Source organism: Leuciscus leuciscus (assembly GCF_965113295.1).
Source record: "Leuciscus leuciscus genome assembly, chromosome: 1".
Classification (NCBI taxonomy): Eukaryota; Metazoa; Chordata; class Actinopteri; order Cypriniformes; family Leuciscidae; genus Leuciscus; species Leuciscus leuciscus.
The window spans coordinates 17,392,658-17,411,180 of NC_138725.1; the positions used below are offsets into that span (position 1 = coordinate 17,392,658).

Below are 18,523 nucleotides of genomic sequence, written 5' to 3' on the forward strand. Positions count from 1 at the left end.
CGGATTTCCACAATTGATACAGATGGGTCGACCCTGATGATCCCACTGAAACCGGGGGCCCGTCGGACGCGGAGGGCGGCGTACAGGTCTTGGCCCCTCCTCTGAATATGATCTTCCTCGCACCATCGGTCCACCTTCGACTCGACCTCGATGAAGCTCACCCAAAAGACTCCGAGACAACTCTGCCATCTGTCCCTTAACATCCTCCAGTAATTCTGTCCTCAATTTCTGCTTCCACTCACTTGACTCAACAGGCGCGGGCACTGTGGCGCTGCTGGCCGCCACACGAACCGGTGTCCGAGTCGTCTCCCCCTGATCTGACTCCAACGCCAAGGCCTCTTGTCGAAGAGCCTCAAAAGACATAGTGGGGTCTCGTCGAAGCTGGAGCCTTATGCCCTGGCGCACCGGTCCTTCCCGCAGCCCCAAAACAAACTGGTCTCTCAATAAGCCCTCTCCTTCTCCCAGTCCATGATCTTGTCGACCTTTCAGCCGGCCAAACTGCTCTCGCAGTTTCAGGGAGTATGCTCGCAGAGTCTGCTGAGGCCCCTGCTGACAGTTAAAGAACTGGGCACGAAGGATGGCTACCGGGGTAGAATCTCCATATACTCCAGACAAGAAATCAAAGACATTCTTCACAGTGGCCCGCGTGGCTTCTGATGCAGCAAGAACTTCCCTTTTGGCTTCTCCTTCTAACGATCCTAGCACAAACTGTACCTTTTGCGATGCGCTCAGTCCTTGTAATCCAGCCAGATATTCCGTCTGCGCTTTCCAGTCCTGAAAACTCAGCTCCGATCCTGGTCCTCCATAGCGTTGTGCCCAAGGGGCTCCCATCATAATGGGCATTACTTGCGAACGAACTGATGGAACCTCTTCGTCCACCATCGCGTACCTGTGGCCGCTACAACTCACGGTGGCAATCCTGCCGACTTACGCCAAATTGTGTCACCGGTGCAGGCCGGGGCGGACTCGGATGACCAGCCGCCCCTGACTCCAGACACCACCGTGAGGAGCCAACACCACAGGCACGCAACAGATGGACAAAAGAGGAAGCAGGTAATTTGGTTCAAAGGTAACAATCTTTATTGAATAATAATCAACTTGAAGAAAGAATGAGCAACTCCTGTCTTCTCGAGCTATTGGACCGGAGTAGCCGCTGAAACGATTTTCCACTGTCTTCGGGGCACAATGGAACGATAGTGGCTAAGAAGGCTTACTCCACGGCGTTGCTGCACGTCTGCAGGACTCAAACGATAAGTAACAAGTAAGGTTTACTTCTTCAACAGCAGATTCTCTTAACAGGACGTGGGAGGGGAATTGTAACTTTAAAACTCACTTCACAGCGTTGCTGCACATCTGCAAGACTCAGGCGGTAGGTAACAGGTAAGGTTTCTTCTCTTAACAGCAGATTCTCTTAACAGGACGTGAGAGGGAAATTGTGACTTTAAAACTCACTTCACAGCGTTGCTGCACATCTGCAGGACTCAGGCGGTAGATAACAGGTAAGGTTTCTTCTCTTAACAGCAGATTCTCTTAACAGGACGTGAGAGGGGAATTGTGACTTTAAAACTCACTTCACAGCGTTGCTGCACATCTGCAGGACTCAGGCGGTAGGTAACAGGTAAGGTTGCTTCTCTTAACAGCAGATTCTCTTAACAGGACGTGAGAGGGGAATTGTGACTTTAAAACTCACTTCACAGCGTTGCTGCACATCTGCAGGACTCAGGCGGTAGGTAACAGGTAAGGTTTCTTCTCTTAACAGCAGATTCTCTTAACAGGACGTGAGAGGGGAATTGTGACTTTAAAACTCACTTCACAGCGTTGCTGCACATCTGCAGGACTCAGGCGGTAGGTAACAGGTAAGGTTTCTTCTCTTAACAGCAGATTCTCTTAACAGGTCGTGAGAGGGAAATTGTGACTTTAAAACTCACTTCACAGCGTTGCTGCACATCTGCAGGACTCAGGCGATAGGTAACAGGTAAGGTTTCTTCTCTTAACAGCAGATTCTCTTAACAGGTCGTGAGAGGGAAATTGTGACTTTAAAACTCACTTCACAGCGTTGCTGCACATCTGCAGGACTCAGGCGGTAGGTCACAGGTAAGGTTTCTTCTCTTATCAGCAGATTCTCTCGTCAGGATATAAAAGGGAAATTGTGACTTTAAAACTCACTTCAGGGCTCCATCACTAAGTATAACGGTTCAGACTTTTCCACAGCCATACGGTTCTTCACGAGACAGTTCAGTTGCATCGTTCTGAATTTTGGATGAGGACAAGTAGATCATTTCACAAGAATGAAAGCAGGCGTTGGGAGACTCTTCTCAGCATAGCACACAGCACTCGTGTCCACTACAAATCCACAGCATTAATTCAGCGTGCATCAGGTAAGGCAAACAACTGCAAATCACTCACACACAGTAGGGCTGATCAGAAAAACTCGCTTCGTCCATGCATTTCAATGGGAATATTCAACTCTCAATTCCTCTCCAATGTATCTGAAACAGATGTCCTCCTCAATAGTAAGTTTCACATTCACAGTCTTTGCTTCAAGCTTTACATTTAATTCAACGATGTAATTTAATTCACTTATCTTTCTCTTTCCCTCTTCCAGCGCAGATCCAAGCCACAATTCAATCCAGTAATTTTTCCACAAGCAGCTCCAAACGACAGACTCAAATGGCAGTTCCTCACTTACACGAATTTCCAGAATGACAGCGTCCAATGTAAGCGTCCAAAACGGCGATCTTCTACCCCAAAACACAACGACAGAGACCCAGCCAAACAACTGATCAACTGAACACCGATTGACCTTTACCAGTTCCAACCTTCGCCTTACCAGTTCCAACCTTCCCACTAACTCGACTCTGAATGGCCCTTTTATCCTCCTCTTGTGAAGCGGAAAGCCTGTACAAACACCGCTCCTCTCTCTCCCTCACACCTGTCGTGCATCAGCTGTAATTAGTTTGCGCAATAACTCCGCTACACCCGGAACCGGAGTGAGGTGTTACACCAAAATAACTCCCCTCGGGGACATAGAAAGAGAAAAGAAAGGTTCCGCTTTTCCCAGCATTTTGTCACCCGTGACAATATGATCAAGTTGCTGTATGCGAACCCCACAGCCATGGTTTTGACAGGCAAGACTTGTTCTTCACTGTTCAACATAGCCAGAGGTTCTCGACAGGGATGCCCTCTAAGTCCGCTTCTTTTTGCACTCTCGCTAGAGCCACTGGCCCAGACAATACGCATAGATAAAGGTATCACCCCAATCACAATGTGTGGGACCAACCATCATATTTCTTTGTATGCAGATGACATCCTTCTTTTTTTAGGCAATCCACTGCAGTCCATTCCAAACATTTTAACTATCTTTGGCAGTTTTGGCGAGATTTCCGGATATAGAATAAATTGGACAAAGTCGGCACTTCTTCCACTAAATGACGCAATGAGAAACTTACCACTACCCTTGGGTATACCAGTGGTCAAACAATTTAAGTATTTAGGCATTATGATTGGTGCTTCATTGCAGTATATAATTAAGACCAACTATGAGGGCATCCTGTCAAAAATTTCTTGTAACTTGGATAATTGGTCATCACTTCCAAATTCTCTTAGATCGCGCATCTCGATTATCAAAATGAATGTACTCCCTCGAATTAACTTTGTGAGTTCTATGCTGCCCTTGCCTCCCCCTTCTCGTTTTTGGGATAAGCTACAGAGCATAATTACCAAATTTGTATGGAATGGCAAACGTCCACGTCTGAAACTTTCCACGATGCAACGAGATAGATTCGCGGGTGGACTTGCTCTTCCGAATTTTAAGCTATATCATTGGGCTTTTACACTACGTCCCCTGCTTAGCTGGTATAATGACAAAATGGATGTTTCGTGGCGTTCCTTGGAGGGAAATCTAGTTCTTCCTCTGAAGTTAGATGAAGTTTTATTTGCCAATATTCCTCCAAAAAAGTGTACGCTCCGTTTCGGTCCTTTAGTGTCACACGCTCTGTTGGTCTGGAGAGCAGCAGAAAAAGCTTGTAATATCCATTCTAATTGGAATCCCTACTCTCCTATCTTTAATAATGATGGTTTGCTAATTGGTAAGCGCCCAATAAAGATTGGCCAGTGTCGACAGTGGTTCGACAAAGGAATTCACTCCTTGGGTGATTTAATGGGTGATAAAGGCCTTCACTCCTTTGAAGAACTTTCTATTCAATTTAACCTTCAGAGCTCTACCTTTTTTTTTACTTACAGTTGAGGGCAGCCATGAAGGCTTATGGGGTTCCTTGGTTGGCTCCTCTTAAAGACCACCCTTTACTTAAAGTGTTACGTGAGATTCGGGGAACAAGAGGTTTGGTTTCTAAATTATATAATTTTTTTCTGGAAAAAATGCTTCCTCCTCTGACAATAGATTCTTCATGGCGAGCAGATATTCCGGACCTTTCCCCCAGCTTTAATTGGGACAGTGTTTGGGTGATGGTAATGCATGCCTCAAGGAATCCGGATCATCAACAAATCCATTTTAATTTTATTCATAGGACTTATATGACTCCACGTAAACTCTATAGTATGAAGCTTAAACCTGATCCTAACTGCACACTGTGCCATACAGGGGAAATTGGTACCTTTTTTCACATGATTTGGGAATGCCCTGGGGTTGCTTACTTTTGGAATATGGTTAAAGAAAGTTTGTCCACTTTATTGAATGTTTCGGCCCCTTTGTCCCCATCTGTTTTTATTTTAGATGATCTTTCTGATATCCAACTTAACAAAACTCAGAAACGAGTGTTTTTAGCTGGTTTGACAGCCGCTAAGAAATTAGTAGCAACGAGATGGAAACCTCCACATTCTCTTAATAAGCAGTATTGGGTTCTCACATTTATAGATGTGGTGTATCTCGAATTGTCCACTGCACGCATTCATGGCGCAAGAGAGGACACCATTAGACTCTGGGCCCAAACATTGGAAAAACTCAAGGGTTTACTGAGTTGAATTAATCCCCCCTCCCCCTCTCTGGTTTTATGGTCATTTTATTTTATTTTTATTGTTCTTGTTCATCTGGTTAATTTTTTTATTATTATTATTAATCAGATATTCCAACTGTCGTAGATTTTTATTGTTCTTGTTCATCTGGTTATTTTTTTATTATTATTATTAATCATATATTCCAACTGTCGTAGATTTCTTTCAGCCCTATTCCACTTTATTTTTTATTTTATTTTTTTTATATATTTTCTAACAATTCTAATAATCTGTAGTACTTATATATTTTTGTGTATATTTTGAAGTATATTCTGTATGTTTGTTTATTTATTCATTATATATAATTTTTATGTATCTTTGTTATTCCACTGATATAGTGCCCTATGTGTATGTATGTGCATTATTATTATTATGTGTATTTATTATTATTATTATATATATTTTTTATTATTATCTTAATTATTGATTTATTCATTTTTATTTATTATTATTTGCAGCTTTTTTTTTTCATACTGGGGTAACTGCTGATTGTTTGTCTTCGATATGTCATGTTTAAACGATGTTAAAACAATAAAAATTTGATAACAAAAAAAAACTAAGCAAAAGTGGATTCAGACGCCCTCAGTGAACTGTGCGGCATTTCTGGGAATGAGAAATTCACATTAACATGGGATGAGTTGTGTTTAATACAGTTTTTTTTATTCGCAATGGTACTATTTTCACAAGTAAGGTGTACATTTTCAAAACTCTTAGTACAAAAATCCAAACTGATCACACTTGTAACACAGCTAGTCATTCTTTCAAAACCTGATCTCATGCTTTCAGTCAGTTGCACATGTTTTCAGTCCACATTATCATTGTTTCAAACACAAGATTATTGTAATATGTAATGAGAACATTTGGTTTAATTACAGAAACACAACAGTATGATCTTATTTCAGTTTAGTACTTTTAACGATCAGTTCATTTAACAATAAACAATGCAAGATGCATGTTTCAAATCACAGTTGTTGCTGAAATAATTACAGTAATACAGGCTATGCCACATTAGAAAATACACGTGCATAACCTAACTTATGTAATTTAATCCATAATGTTTGTAATAGTATCTATCCAGTGTGTTATCAAAAGCTGTGATGAAGCATAGCCATGAGGTTCTGTGCTAGAACAGAGTTTGCTGGCAATGAATACAGTAAATGATTTTGACTATTTGACTGAATATACTGTAGTGGACCTTTACAGATGAAGGGTGAGGTACAGTAGTGTAACTACCATGTCTCTAACATGTTTACAGTATCACATGGCACACATACTGTAATGTAAAATGCTGTATTTGATGTCGTCTGTCTCCCTTCTACTGATGCATCTCTGATCAATCTGATGTTTTACAGTCATTGACTGTTTCCTCTCCCTTATACTCTATTCTGCTTTACAGTATTTTCACAAATGGCAAATTTCTCTGTATCTTTCTCTCTCTCACACACACACACACAGACACACACACACACATGCGTGTGCACACACTTTGAACATCATGGTGGTTATAATCTATAAATCACCTATGTAAAAAGAATTCATTACATTTGGTTATCCATATTGGAAATTGCAAACAAGTTCTATAGAAACTGTATATAGAATCAATATCTATAGAAATCTATAGGTGTACCAAATGATTCATTGATTAACCATTAAGATCATTTGGATTAAATAATAGACAAATGTAGTAAACTGAACAAGAAGAGATGCAAATCAAAGGTTTGATAGTAAGAGCTTTATGAAAGGCAGTTACTGTGAATGAAACATTAATGTAGACGAAACACTTATTTTGTGTTGTGAAAAATATACTTTGTGATATTGTGTATTGTGCTTACACAATTGAAAACATACTGAAATGTTTGAAAAAAGTGCACTTTTGATGATCTGTTGTGATATTAGCAGTTTTGAAAATGTACACCTAACTTGTGAAAATAGTACCAAAGCGAATAAAAAAAAACCTGTAAATCCTCGCTATGATTTTATTAATTTATCATGTGAGTGGCGTGAGTTACACTAGCTGTATATTATGATTATTTTGCATCAGACAACAGACTGTACAAGACCGGTCATATGTATCAAAACTCACTGCCAAATCTGACTAAAGAGCTTTTTTTGATGATAATATGTGTGATGATAAAGCAGTCTGTGAGAGCCAGTGCAAACCACTGAAGCGAGAGACTGATGATGTGTGACAGTGATCATGTGATCATGAACCTTGTGTAGAAGCTGCTGCTGTAGTTCGGCTTGATGTCTTCTCAGAGTTTGAGCTTCTGACTGGAGTCAGTGTTGTTGAAGCGACTGGAGCTGCAGAAGATGAATGTTCAGACGCATCAGGACATTAACCCTTTCACACGTAAGTTTAAAATATTCTGACTGACCCCCCAGCGTGAGTTTTTCAAGGCGACCGTTATTTAGAATGTGTCACTTTATGGTTTCCGTGGTGACGCGTCATTGATTGTCACGTGACACACTGCAGCAACAACAGAGCTGAATGAATGATGATCTGCTTTTATGTCATTTTTCCTTTTTTATTCAAAATATTCACAAATTTGTTAGATATGGCATGAAATATCTGATATTCCGGTTGTCAAATATATGCAAGTGGAAGTGTTTTGTTGTTTAAACACATTTATAACGATCGCGTTAGTTCAGCTGTATTCGCGATGGGCGCCGCCATCTTAGTTTGTGCCGCAGACGCGCAGTTCAGAGAATCGGATCTGTTGGATTTACAACACGTTAATTCATCCACTTCTCCCGAAATACATACAAGTAAGTGGCAGATCAACTGGGAGAAGAATAGAGTAAACTTTAAAGTTACTTACACAATGTGTATCTGATATGAATAAAACGAATTATAATGGAAAGGATTATTATTGCCTCTTCCTTTGACATCAGTGTGTATTTTACGAACTGTAATGTATTGTTTTTTTAGTACTTATATGTCTGGAACCTAAAATAAACATTATGTGGTTGAAAACACTGAAAAGTTGTGATATATGACAGCTCTGAGCGCGCCTGTCTCTGGCTCAGCGCCAGCCAACGCGCGAAAGCACATTTGAATTTAGCAGTTGATCACGTCATGCACTGACCGTTCTAATCACACCGGTGTGATCGTACGCTCCAGGGACCAGCCTAGACTGATCACACCGGTGTGATCGTACGTGCGAAAGGGTTAACATCATATTTTCATATTGATCATGACATGCAGTTTGTGTTCAATCATCACAGCTTACAGTGGCAGTAGTTGAGAAGAGAGATGTTACTGTATCATTTATTCCTGGTTTATATGAGAGTGAAACACAGTGAGCTGCTTCCCATAAACCTTCAGCTTTCCTGAATCAATGACATTATTAAGCCTTAGAATTCCTCAAACTGCATAAATCCTTATAATTCCCAATATTGACGTCCCTCATGGGTCATACATGAAATATTGCATAAATCAGAAGAGTCTATTTTAGCCTAGTATGACCCATAGGAGGTCAATATTGGGAATTATAAGGATTTTTATGCAGTTTATGACTTTGACCACTAATATTTTACAATTGCCAAACGTATGAAGCCATCAGAAAGAGTAGAGCCAGTGTGTGAAAGTTTCCACAAATCTGTCTGAAAAGAGTGTTTTCTCACCTGAATACTTGACAGTGTATCTGACTGAGGTCTGGAGTTGATTTCTGTGAGTAAGCCGACATCTCCACTCTCTGTTGTTATCATCATTCAGGAGTGTTGTAGTCAGAGTGATGATGATACAGCGATATTGATCTGATGATGATAATATCTGATATCTGGAGTCTGTCTTCAGATCAACACCAGCCTGATTCACCCACAACAGCTCAAATCCCTCAGAACGAACCCAATCATCACAGGAGAGTCCAGGATCTGAATACAACTGACAGGAGAGAGTCACAGAGCGGCCTGGACTGATCTCAGTCTGTGAGGATGAAGATGATGATGATGATGATGATGATGGAGACACTGAAACTGAACACAAGACACAAATCACAGACTCTTCAATCATCATCTGAGTTTAACGGGAGAATCTGCCCTTTTTAAATTGAACACAATCATAAACTTACCATGAAGAACATGCAGAGAAACAAATGCATCAGTTCCTTGTTTCTGTCCGTTCACATATTGTTGGCAGATGTAAGATCCATAATCTTCTACTGTGACGTTCTTGATGTTCAGAGAGCAGTCAGACTCCAGACTCAGTCTCTCATGTCTCTCTGTGTCTTTATTCTTTATCCCTCCAGCAATCAGTTCAACTGCTGCTGAATGTCTGACTCTGTTATAGTAGCTCCATGTAGTTTTAGATTTGCAGTCAGGAAGAGCATTATTACAGGACAGACGCACATTTTCACCAGAACTGATGAACACATGATCATAATTCACTCCACTGATACCTGAAACACAGTATATCTCAGTGATCATTATGATATTAATAAATGAAACCATAAATACTTGCATAATAAGCAGAAGATTCAAATCATACAGTCTTTTTCCGGTGTTTGATAGTTAATGCATTCATAAACATTTATGGATAAACCAAATCAAACGCCTCTTTAAGAAGGAATAATAAATACTCTGACTCTGAAACAAATGTAAATAATGTAATATCATCATATCTTGAACTCTTGATGTCAGCTTTGTCATAATCATTACTGGACGGCACAGGATTAGTTGATCCTCCTCTTCAAGCGTAGAAAATACACTAATAACTGCCCTTAAAAGCTCTTTATCTGTTCTGTGTTTCTCTCTTTCCTTCAAACTCACCCTACTGTGACTTATGCACAGCTAAATACAAAATAACAATTCAAAACCCACAAAGAATATTTGTGGAACAGTTCCCAAAGGAAGGAGCAAAACTCAGGGAAGGTTTGCTGGGATCAGTAGTTCACTCTCCATCCAGACACAGTCGTGATGATACTGTACTTCTGTTCTCTGACCACACAACATCACTTCACTGAGCTGAACACTCGTTGTGTGTTTGATAGTAAGTTTATGATCAATCATGAGCTGAGTTTGGGAAGTAGTTAACAGTGAATTTGATCATGATTAGGGCCCTCTCAAGTAAAGTCATGACAAAATAATGCATTAACAAATCATTTAATACAATATGATTAAACATGCACTAGGAGAGTGATTGTATTTACACCACCAGTACAACAAAACAAAAGATAAAGGTTATTTGTAGTTCTTTTATTATTTATTGACATTATTAATCATAGACTCATCAGTCAACATATATTAGAGTAAAATGCCAAAGACAAATGCAAAGACATAGAAAACACCATGAAAACGCACTCGTTATTAAAGATTTTAAGAACTCCATAGTAACCATCTTTGACAACTACCAACCACCTAGAAACACCATAGCAACTACCAAAAATACCTTAGCAACCACCCTGAACACCCTAGCAACGTCTAGAAACTCTCTAGTTACCACCAAAAATACCCTAGCAACCACCCAGAACACCCTAGAAACTGCCTAGCAACCACTCAGAACACCCTAGCAACTGCCTAGCAACGCCCTAGCATCCACCCAGAATACCATAGCAACTGCCTAGCAACACCATAGCAACCACCCAGAACACCCTAGCAAACACCTAGCAAACACCCTAGCAACCACCCAGAACACCCTAGCAACCACCTAGCAACACCATAGCAACCACCCAGAACACCCTAGCAACCACCTAGCAATGCCCTAGCAACCACCAAGAATACCCTAGCAATCACCCAGAACACCTTAGCAACTGCCTAGCAACCACCTAGAAACCGCCCAGAACACCCTAGCAAACTGCCTAGCAACCGCCCAAAACACCCTAGCAACTGCCTAGCAACGCCCTAGCATCCACCCAGAATACCATAGCAACTGTCTAGCAACACCATAGCAACCACCCAGAACACCCTAGCAAACACCTAGCAACACCATAGCAACCACCTAGCAATGCCCTAACAACCACCAAGAATACCCTAGCAACCGCCTAGCAATCACCCAGAACACCTTAGCAACTGCCTAGCAACCACCTAGAAACCGCCCAGAACACCCTAGCAACTGCCTAGCAACCGCCCAAAACACCCTAGCAACTGCTTAGCAACGCCCTAACAACCACCCATAATACCCTAGCAACCACCTAGAAACCACCCAGAATACCCTAGCAACACTATAACAACCACCCAGAATACTCTAGCAACCGCCTAGCAACCACCCAGAACACCTAGCAACTGCCTAGCAACCACCCAGAACAACCTGGCATCTTGCTAAAAACATGCTAGCAACATGCTAATCAAGCTAACATCATGTTAGCAACATGCTAATCATGCTAGCATAATGCTACCAACATGCTAATCAAGCTAGCATCATGTTAGCAAAATGCTAATCATGTTAGCATCATGCTAGTAACATGCTAACCATGTTAGCATCTAGCTAAAAACATGCTAGCATTTTGTTAAAAGCATGCTAGCAACATGCTAATCATGCTAACAACATGCTAATCATGCTAGAATCATTCTAACAACATGTTAATCATAGTAAAGCATGCTGGAATGTGATAAATCGTAGTAAATCATCTTAGAAACATGGTAAATTGTGGTAAATAATGCTAAAACGTGGTATATCATGGTATCACAACATGTTAATTGTGTTAGCATCTTCCCAGTGGCGATTTTTGACACTGCAAGCACCACTTCACATTTTATATGATATATTAATTATATATATTTTTTATTTAAAACAACCCAAACACACTTATATGGATATGGATGCTACATTAAACAAATTATTAAAGGAAAAAAATAATAAAATAAAATAAAATAAACTCCATAGCTGATTCCAAGTGATCAAGGGCTTAGGACGTTCCAATTCAGCCCAACGCAGTTTCCGCCAGTAGTGGGCACTCGTGCAACGTAAGCAATGACGTACATCCGAGTGAACGAGACGGAGGGAAGTTAGCGAGTGAAGGGCATGACAATTTTGGACTGGAACTAGGAAAAGATGTTGATGTCATTTTCACGCAGCTGACACGCAACAGAAACGCCACGCTCACGCCACGCAGCCAGTGTGTCGCCGGCCTAACACGCCGAGAGCACCTATAGTGCGCCACTAATAAGTGTCTCACCAGAAACAAACCCTACATACTGTAGTTCCAGGAAGAAAAGTAGTTATGACTAAATATTTATGAATAATTAAAATCAGAAAACGGTTTAGGTCAAATTCAATTTATTAGTGGCAGTTATTAGTCTATTTTCCACGTTTAATTAGAGTATAAATCTATTAAATGAATCTGAATAAGTCACGGCTGAAGGGCGTTGTTAGGCACGACGCGAATATGAAACATTGGCCGAGGTCCTCGGTTAAAGCTAGCGGGTATAAATGTCTGGCTAGAATTGTTGTAGAAATTGTGTTACTAAGACTTTTGTACACCCAAATAGTTGAATTTCCAAAACAGCCTAATACATGAATGAACCTCATCGATTATGGTCTAGTCTAACATCATAACTAACATGGTCAGGCTGGTTGTTTCCATGTTCTAATGTTGTGGCAGCTTCCCACAAAAGCTCACTTACAGATTTCGCCATATCTCGTCGTCTCGATTACAATATAATCACATTTAAATAACTTCGTTTCACACATTCAACTCATGCACACGGGACGTCGACGACTTCGCTTTACAGAAGGCGTGTCTCTAGCGCCGTTACTTGAATAAGCCACACCCACTCATTAACATAGAATTTGCATGCAGGTTGTCTTTGAAAATGAAAACGAAAATGAAAACTGTGAAATAAAAGAGGAATTAAAATGAAAACGAAAATTTACATTTGAATTTGAATTGTGTCACTATTATTGCGTGAGAGTAAATAAAGAGCATTGTAAAAACTGTATTTGTAGTTTCTTTTTCACGTTTGGCTTTTCATTTTAATATCGGCAGTCTCGTAGTCTGTAGTGAAAATGAAATGTGAAATCACCAATTGCATTTTATTTTTCAATTTGACAGGGATGATGCACTGTCACCGTGAAAATGAAATAATTTCATTTCATTCTCAATTTTGTCACATATTTTTCGTACAGTTTTCTGTAATGAAATTACATAATTTTCATTTTAATCATTTTATTTATTTAAATTTGGCAGAAAACGCCTTCCATATACTTCACTCATGCTTGTTCTTATCTTGTCCTCTTTCTTTCGTCATTTTATTTCAAGCATACAATGAAAAAGTGTACAGTATGTACAACATAAGACAATAATTGAAAGAACACTGATGATCAAACAAATCAAATTCACCGCTGCTTGAAAAGGAGTGGGATGAAGTTTAACACTTATTAATTCCCTCCCCCTCTTTCAAACTCTTAATGCATTAGTTTACTTCCTTTGGTATTATCCACTTTTTTACAAAACACAAGCACATAAATCTTCATACATTTATACAATATGTTAGCAACAAATTTTCCTTCATTTTTATAACGTTCAAAAATCATTTCTTTAAATCTTTTCCTGAATTGTTTTATATTTGGACATTCCTTAAGCTTCTCATTTAAGTTGTTCCACAGTTTCACCCCTTGTATGGAAACACAAAAACTTTTCTTCCTACTGTGTACCATTGGTAATATGAAATTTAATTTTCCTCTCAACACATACCCTCCTTCTCTCCGAGTAAATAACTTTTGTACATTTTGAGGTAAATCATTACGCTTTGCCTTATATGGAATTTGCACAGTCTGTAAATCCACCAAATCTTAAAATTTTAGTAATCTGGACTCCATAAAAAAATATATTAGTATGTTCCCTATAACCCGCCCCATGAATGATCCTTAAAGCTCTCTTCTGTAAAATAACAAGTGGCTGAACTGTTGTTGTGTAATTGTTTCCCCACATTTCTACACAATAAGTGAAATATGGCAAAACTAATGAACAATAGAGCATACGTAAAGACTTCTGATTTAAAACTTGCCTTGCTCTCCCAATTATTGCTATACTCCTTGAAACCTTACTCCTACTGTAACATGACTAATGTGAGGTTTCCAGTTCGCTTTATTGTCAATTATGACTCCTAAAAATGTTATTTCATTAACCTTTTCAATGTTCACTCCATCCAGCTTAATTTCAATTTGCAAATTATTTTGACCATTACCAAACATCATTAATTTAGTTTTCTTTAAATTTAGTAATAATTTGTTTGTATCAAACCATAATTGAATCTTCTCTAATTCCTTATTTGTCTCCTGCACTAGCAACTGAAGATCACTGCCTGAACAAAAAAGAATATTCTCTGCCAGCTCTTTCCCAATATTAACAAAAAATGCATTGAAAGTATTTGCCACCTCTGTCATATTATAATTATCTTCATCTCCCATATTAAAATATTTAGGATAACTTAACTGGCCAGAAGATTTTTTTATTACTTTATTCAATATTTTCCACATTTCCCATTTCTTATTTTCTATTAATTTATTGTAATAATCTTTCTTAGTTTTTCTCAAGATATTGGTCAATTTATTTTTATATTTCTTATACTTATTTTCCGCCTCTTTAGTTCTTTGTTTAAAAAAAACTCCTTATAAAGCAAATTCTTCTTTTTGATTGCATTTTTCAATCCCTTTGTAATCCAGGGATGTCCTTTTTTCTTTGAAATTGTACCTATTTTCTTCAATGGGCAATTTTTGTCATATAGTTTTTTAAATATTCTCATAAACTCATAGGCATCATGCACATTGCTCTTATCGTATACACTGTCCCAATTTTGTACAAATAAATCATTCTTAAAAACATTCAAGGATTCTTCTGATCTTAATCTTTTGAATTTGCTTAATGGTTCCTGATGAGGCTTACAATCGCTATCAAACACTGTAAATACGGGCAAATGATCACTGATGTCACTTATTAATATTCCACTTATTGCATCATTAAAGATTTCATTTGTTAGAATATTGTCAATTAATGTGGCACTATGGGTCGTTATCCTCGTAGGTCTAGTGGTTTTAGGGTACAAATTCAAGCTGTAGATTGTACTGATGACATTTTCTGTCAATTTATGCTTATTTGGATTGAGCATATCTATGTTGAAGTCTCCACAAACAATGATTGTTTTACTAGCTTTTTTGGTATACATTTCCTCCATATATCCACTAAATTTTTCAAGTCGAGCCTATTTTTCTCATCCTAAGTCTGAGTAGCCTGTAGTCAATCATGGTTATATACTGTATAATCAGCCTTAGATGAACCACAACATTTAAACTACACACACAAGCACACATTTTAATTACAAAATTATTTATTAGAGTGTATTCTACAAGATACAGTTGCATATTTCACATATCAATAGTTTTCATTTTAAATCATTTTTTCATTTTTTCTATTGCCTGGAGGTAACTGGGTATATAAACACTGACACCATAGAGTAAGTCAGTTGGTTTGGTAGAGGGAAATCTGAGGATTGATCTTGTGCTACCTTCTTTCTCATCCAAAGTCCTGTGTTGAGAACACTTTGAGTTTCTGCTCAACTGTGAGTATGGTTTGGTTTATATTTGATGTTGTGTTTGTTTGAGATCACTGATGTTAGTTATTTGATTTCTTTCTAGAAAGGACTTTTAATTACCACATGTTCTTTTGTGAGCCCGGATTGGATTCTAGAGACAGTGAATCCAAGAGCGGTCCACACCAGCATCAAGGCTGCAGCATATGGCCTTACACATGGTCAGCTATGTGGCGCTGAGGACAGCTATTCACTGAGCATCTTCATCTCAAGCGATCTTTTCTCGTATGGAGGATTATAGGATTACTATCATTGCATCGCACTCAAATAACCTGGGGGATCTGTGACTCATTTCATCTTCATCATCACTTCATCATCACACACCTTATCAAAGACAGGACATGCCAAGAGATACGTTTTCTTCACTCTTTATTGAAGAGACAAAGACCTCTGACTTTATTTCTATTGTCTTTGTGACACATTTATTAAGCACTGGTGAAGAAAATTTAATTTAAGCAAATGATCATTTGTTTTGTGAAGAGTTATTTTTATCAGTACATGTCAAAATTCTGTTGAACCCCCTCAGAGTAACATCTTTAAAAGAAAGGAGATGTTACAAACTTAATAAAATCTCTGAATATCATTTACTTACCGAAATAATCTACTAAAACTCCAACAATTAATTTTGTCTGAAATTTACAGTTATATTTAAGTTTGAAGTTTTTCACTAAAATAATTTAGTATTTGACTAACCAATTATTTATTTACAATACACTTAGCTAATATATTTGTGAAATTTCCATCGCAATATTTGAGAATGGATAATTAAACTAATATGTTTCAAGAACCACAAATATTACTTAAATAAAATCAATATTATTAATATTTAACGCGCATATGAAATTAAGTTTACTGAATTAAAACAATGCACCCCTCCCCCACCCTCTGACGTGAGGACAGCTCAACGGTTGAGTGAGCGCACGCTGTATGAACTCTCTCCAGTCCAGAACAGTTCTCCTCTTCTCTTCTCAGCGGCGCAGAATTGGTGCATTTCCTCTGTGAAATTCAGGTGTGTACGTTTTATTTTATCTGTATAATCATTAATGTGCTTTAAATCATTTGATTTAATGCGAAAGAACATACAGAGACGCAATGTTACTCACCTTAAAGGGACAATGTGTAGTTTTTTAGGTATTTTATTAGCTAAAATCAATATTTTTATTCATAAATATGTCCTCAATGGTGTACAAATACCTCTGCTAATTATCTGGCTTATCCTCGTAAACGAAGAATTTATTATTTTTATATACATGGGACGGGTAGGTCCACGGAGGCTTCCATGTTGTTCCGCCATCTTGAAAACTATAATAGCAGAGAGGGACAAAAAGTACTAGGCCAACGCGTTTCCACAAAGCGTTTTCGTTCAGAGCCAGCGTCACGTGACTGAAGCCAGCAGAAGCGGAGGAGCAGAGCAGTGAGAGGTGCTTGTCACTGCCCCGGCAAGTTTAAAAGGATGCACTGCACGGTTATCACTGCTGAGTCACAGGCTAAGGAGTCCTCGTCGTCGAAAAAGTCCAAAATAGACTGTAAAAGGAAACGTGACCGGAGATTACAAAAACAAGGGTTAATGTCGGGATAGCTAATGCAGGAGAAAGCTTTCAAAAGAGACCCTGAAGTTGCCTGCTTTCTTCTCGACAGGTAAGTCAATGTTACGGTCTTAATTACGAGCTTTTTTTTCATTGCTTGGTTGTGTACTTTATTATATAGACAGTAGAACATTTATAGTTAAAAGTTAAACCGGCTCTTTGATGAATAGCAGCTATTGAGTAAAGTTGAGAAGGCCCTAAAAACAAGGTTGTAAGTTTTGTTTTTTCAAAACTGTAACATTCGTTTGTTCGTTGTGTCAAGTTGCAGTTTGTTTGAAATAACAAACCAGTTCACCCGAAGGAAAACTGCTATTATAGTGCTATTATAAACAGAGGCGGACAGAGTACACAGCTTAATTACTTGAGTAAAAGTACAGATACCCCTTGCTAAATTTTACTCAAGTACAAGTAAAAGTACTACAGTCAGATGTCTACTTAAGTAAAAGTACTAAAGTACTTGTTTTTAAAAGTACTTGAGTATCAAGAGTACAAGAGTACATTTTCTAAATATTGCATTACTACTGCCACAGTGCTTACATACATTGGTAAACACAGCAAACACTTGAAGCGAAAACTATCATTAACTTGTTCAGAAAATTGAAATAGTCTGGCGAGGTGGGGCACAGGTTGGCACATTTCCGGGATGTGATATTTTTTTTCCCAGGATGGTAGGGGAAGACTCATGAATATTCATTAGGGAAGTCATCCCTGATTGGTCTGATGACCTAACCCCACCCCTAAACCTACCCGTCACTGGGGGTCTTATGACCTCCCTAACCCCACCCCTAAACCTACCCGTCACTGGGGGTCTTATGACCTCCATAACCCCGCCCCTAAACCTACCCGTCACTGGGGGTCTTATGACCTCCATAACCCCGCCCCTAAACCTACCCGTCACTGGGGTTAAGACCAATCAGGGATGACTTCCCTAATGAATATTCATCAGTCTTCCCCTACCATCTTGAAAAAAAAAAAATATCGCTCCCGGGATGGACCTGCTGCGTCTTCATCCATTGTTTCGTCCATGGTTTCGTCTCTTATCTAAATCTGACCATGGAGTTGACTTTGGCGGAAAGCTGAAGGTGATTGCTGATAGGCTGTCCCAATCAGTGGCGCCTGCACAATCCAATCACATTTGAGAGGGAAACAACAAATTGAGGGTTTCCGAGATGTTTCTTTTTTCCTTTTTTTTTAGAACGGGTACTCACAGTTATGGATAGAAATGTAGTGGAGTAAAGAGTACAATATTTGCCTTTCAAATGTACTTGAGTAAAGTCATGAGTACTCCCCAAAAATGATACTCGAGTAAAGTACAGATCCCTCAAAATTTTACTTAAGTACTGTACTCAAGTAAATGTACTCCGTTACTGTCCGGCTCTGATTATAAAACATCCTGTCATAGC

General features: G+C 38.9%; 1 protein-coding gene across 1 annotated transcript in view; it reads right to left on the bottom strand.

Annotated features, from left to right (window-relative positions):
• Nucleotides 1-18,523, bottom strand: part of LOC309508971 (uncharacterized protein) — a gene marked incomplete at its 3' end in the record, with an annotated part of 49,150 nt that overhangs the window by 10,592 nt on the left and 20,035 nt on the right. The window contains exons 2-4 of the mRNA XM_082183511.1: nt 9,081-9,407; nt 8,635-8,985; nt 7,222-7,311 (exon numbers count right to left, since the gene is read on the bottom strand). Coding sequence (XP_082039637.1) covers nt 7,222-7,311; nt 8,635-8,985; nt 9,081-9,407 — 768 coding nt within the window. The remainder of the gene's footprint in view (nt 1-7,221; nt 7,312-8,634; nt 8,986-9,080; nt 9,408-18,523) is intronic.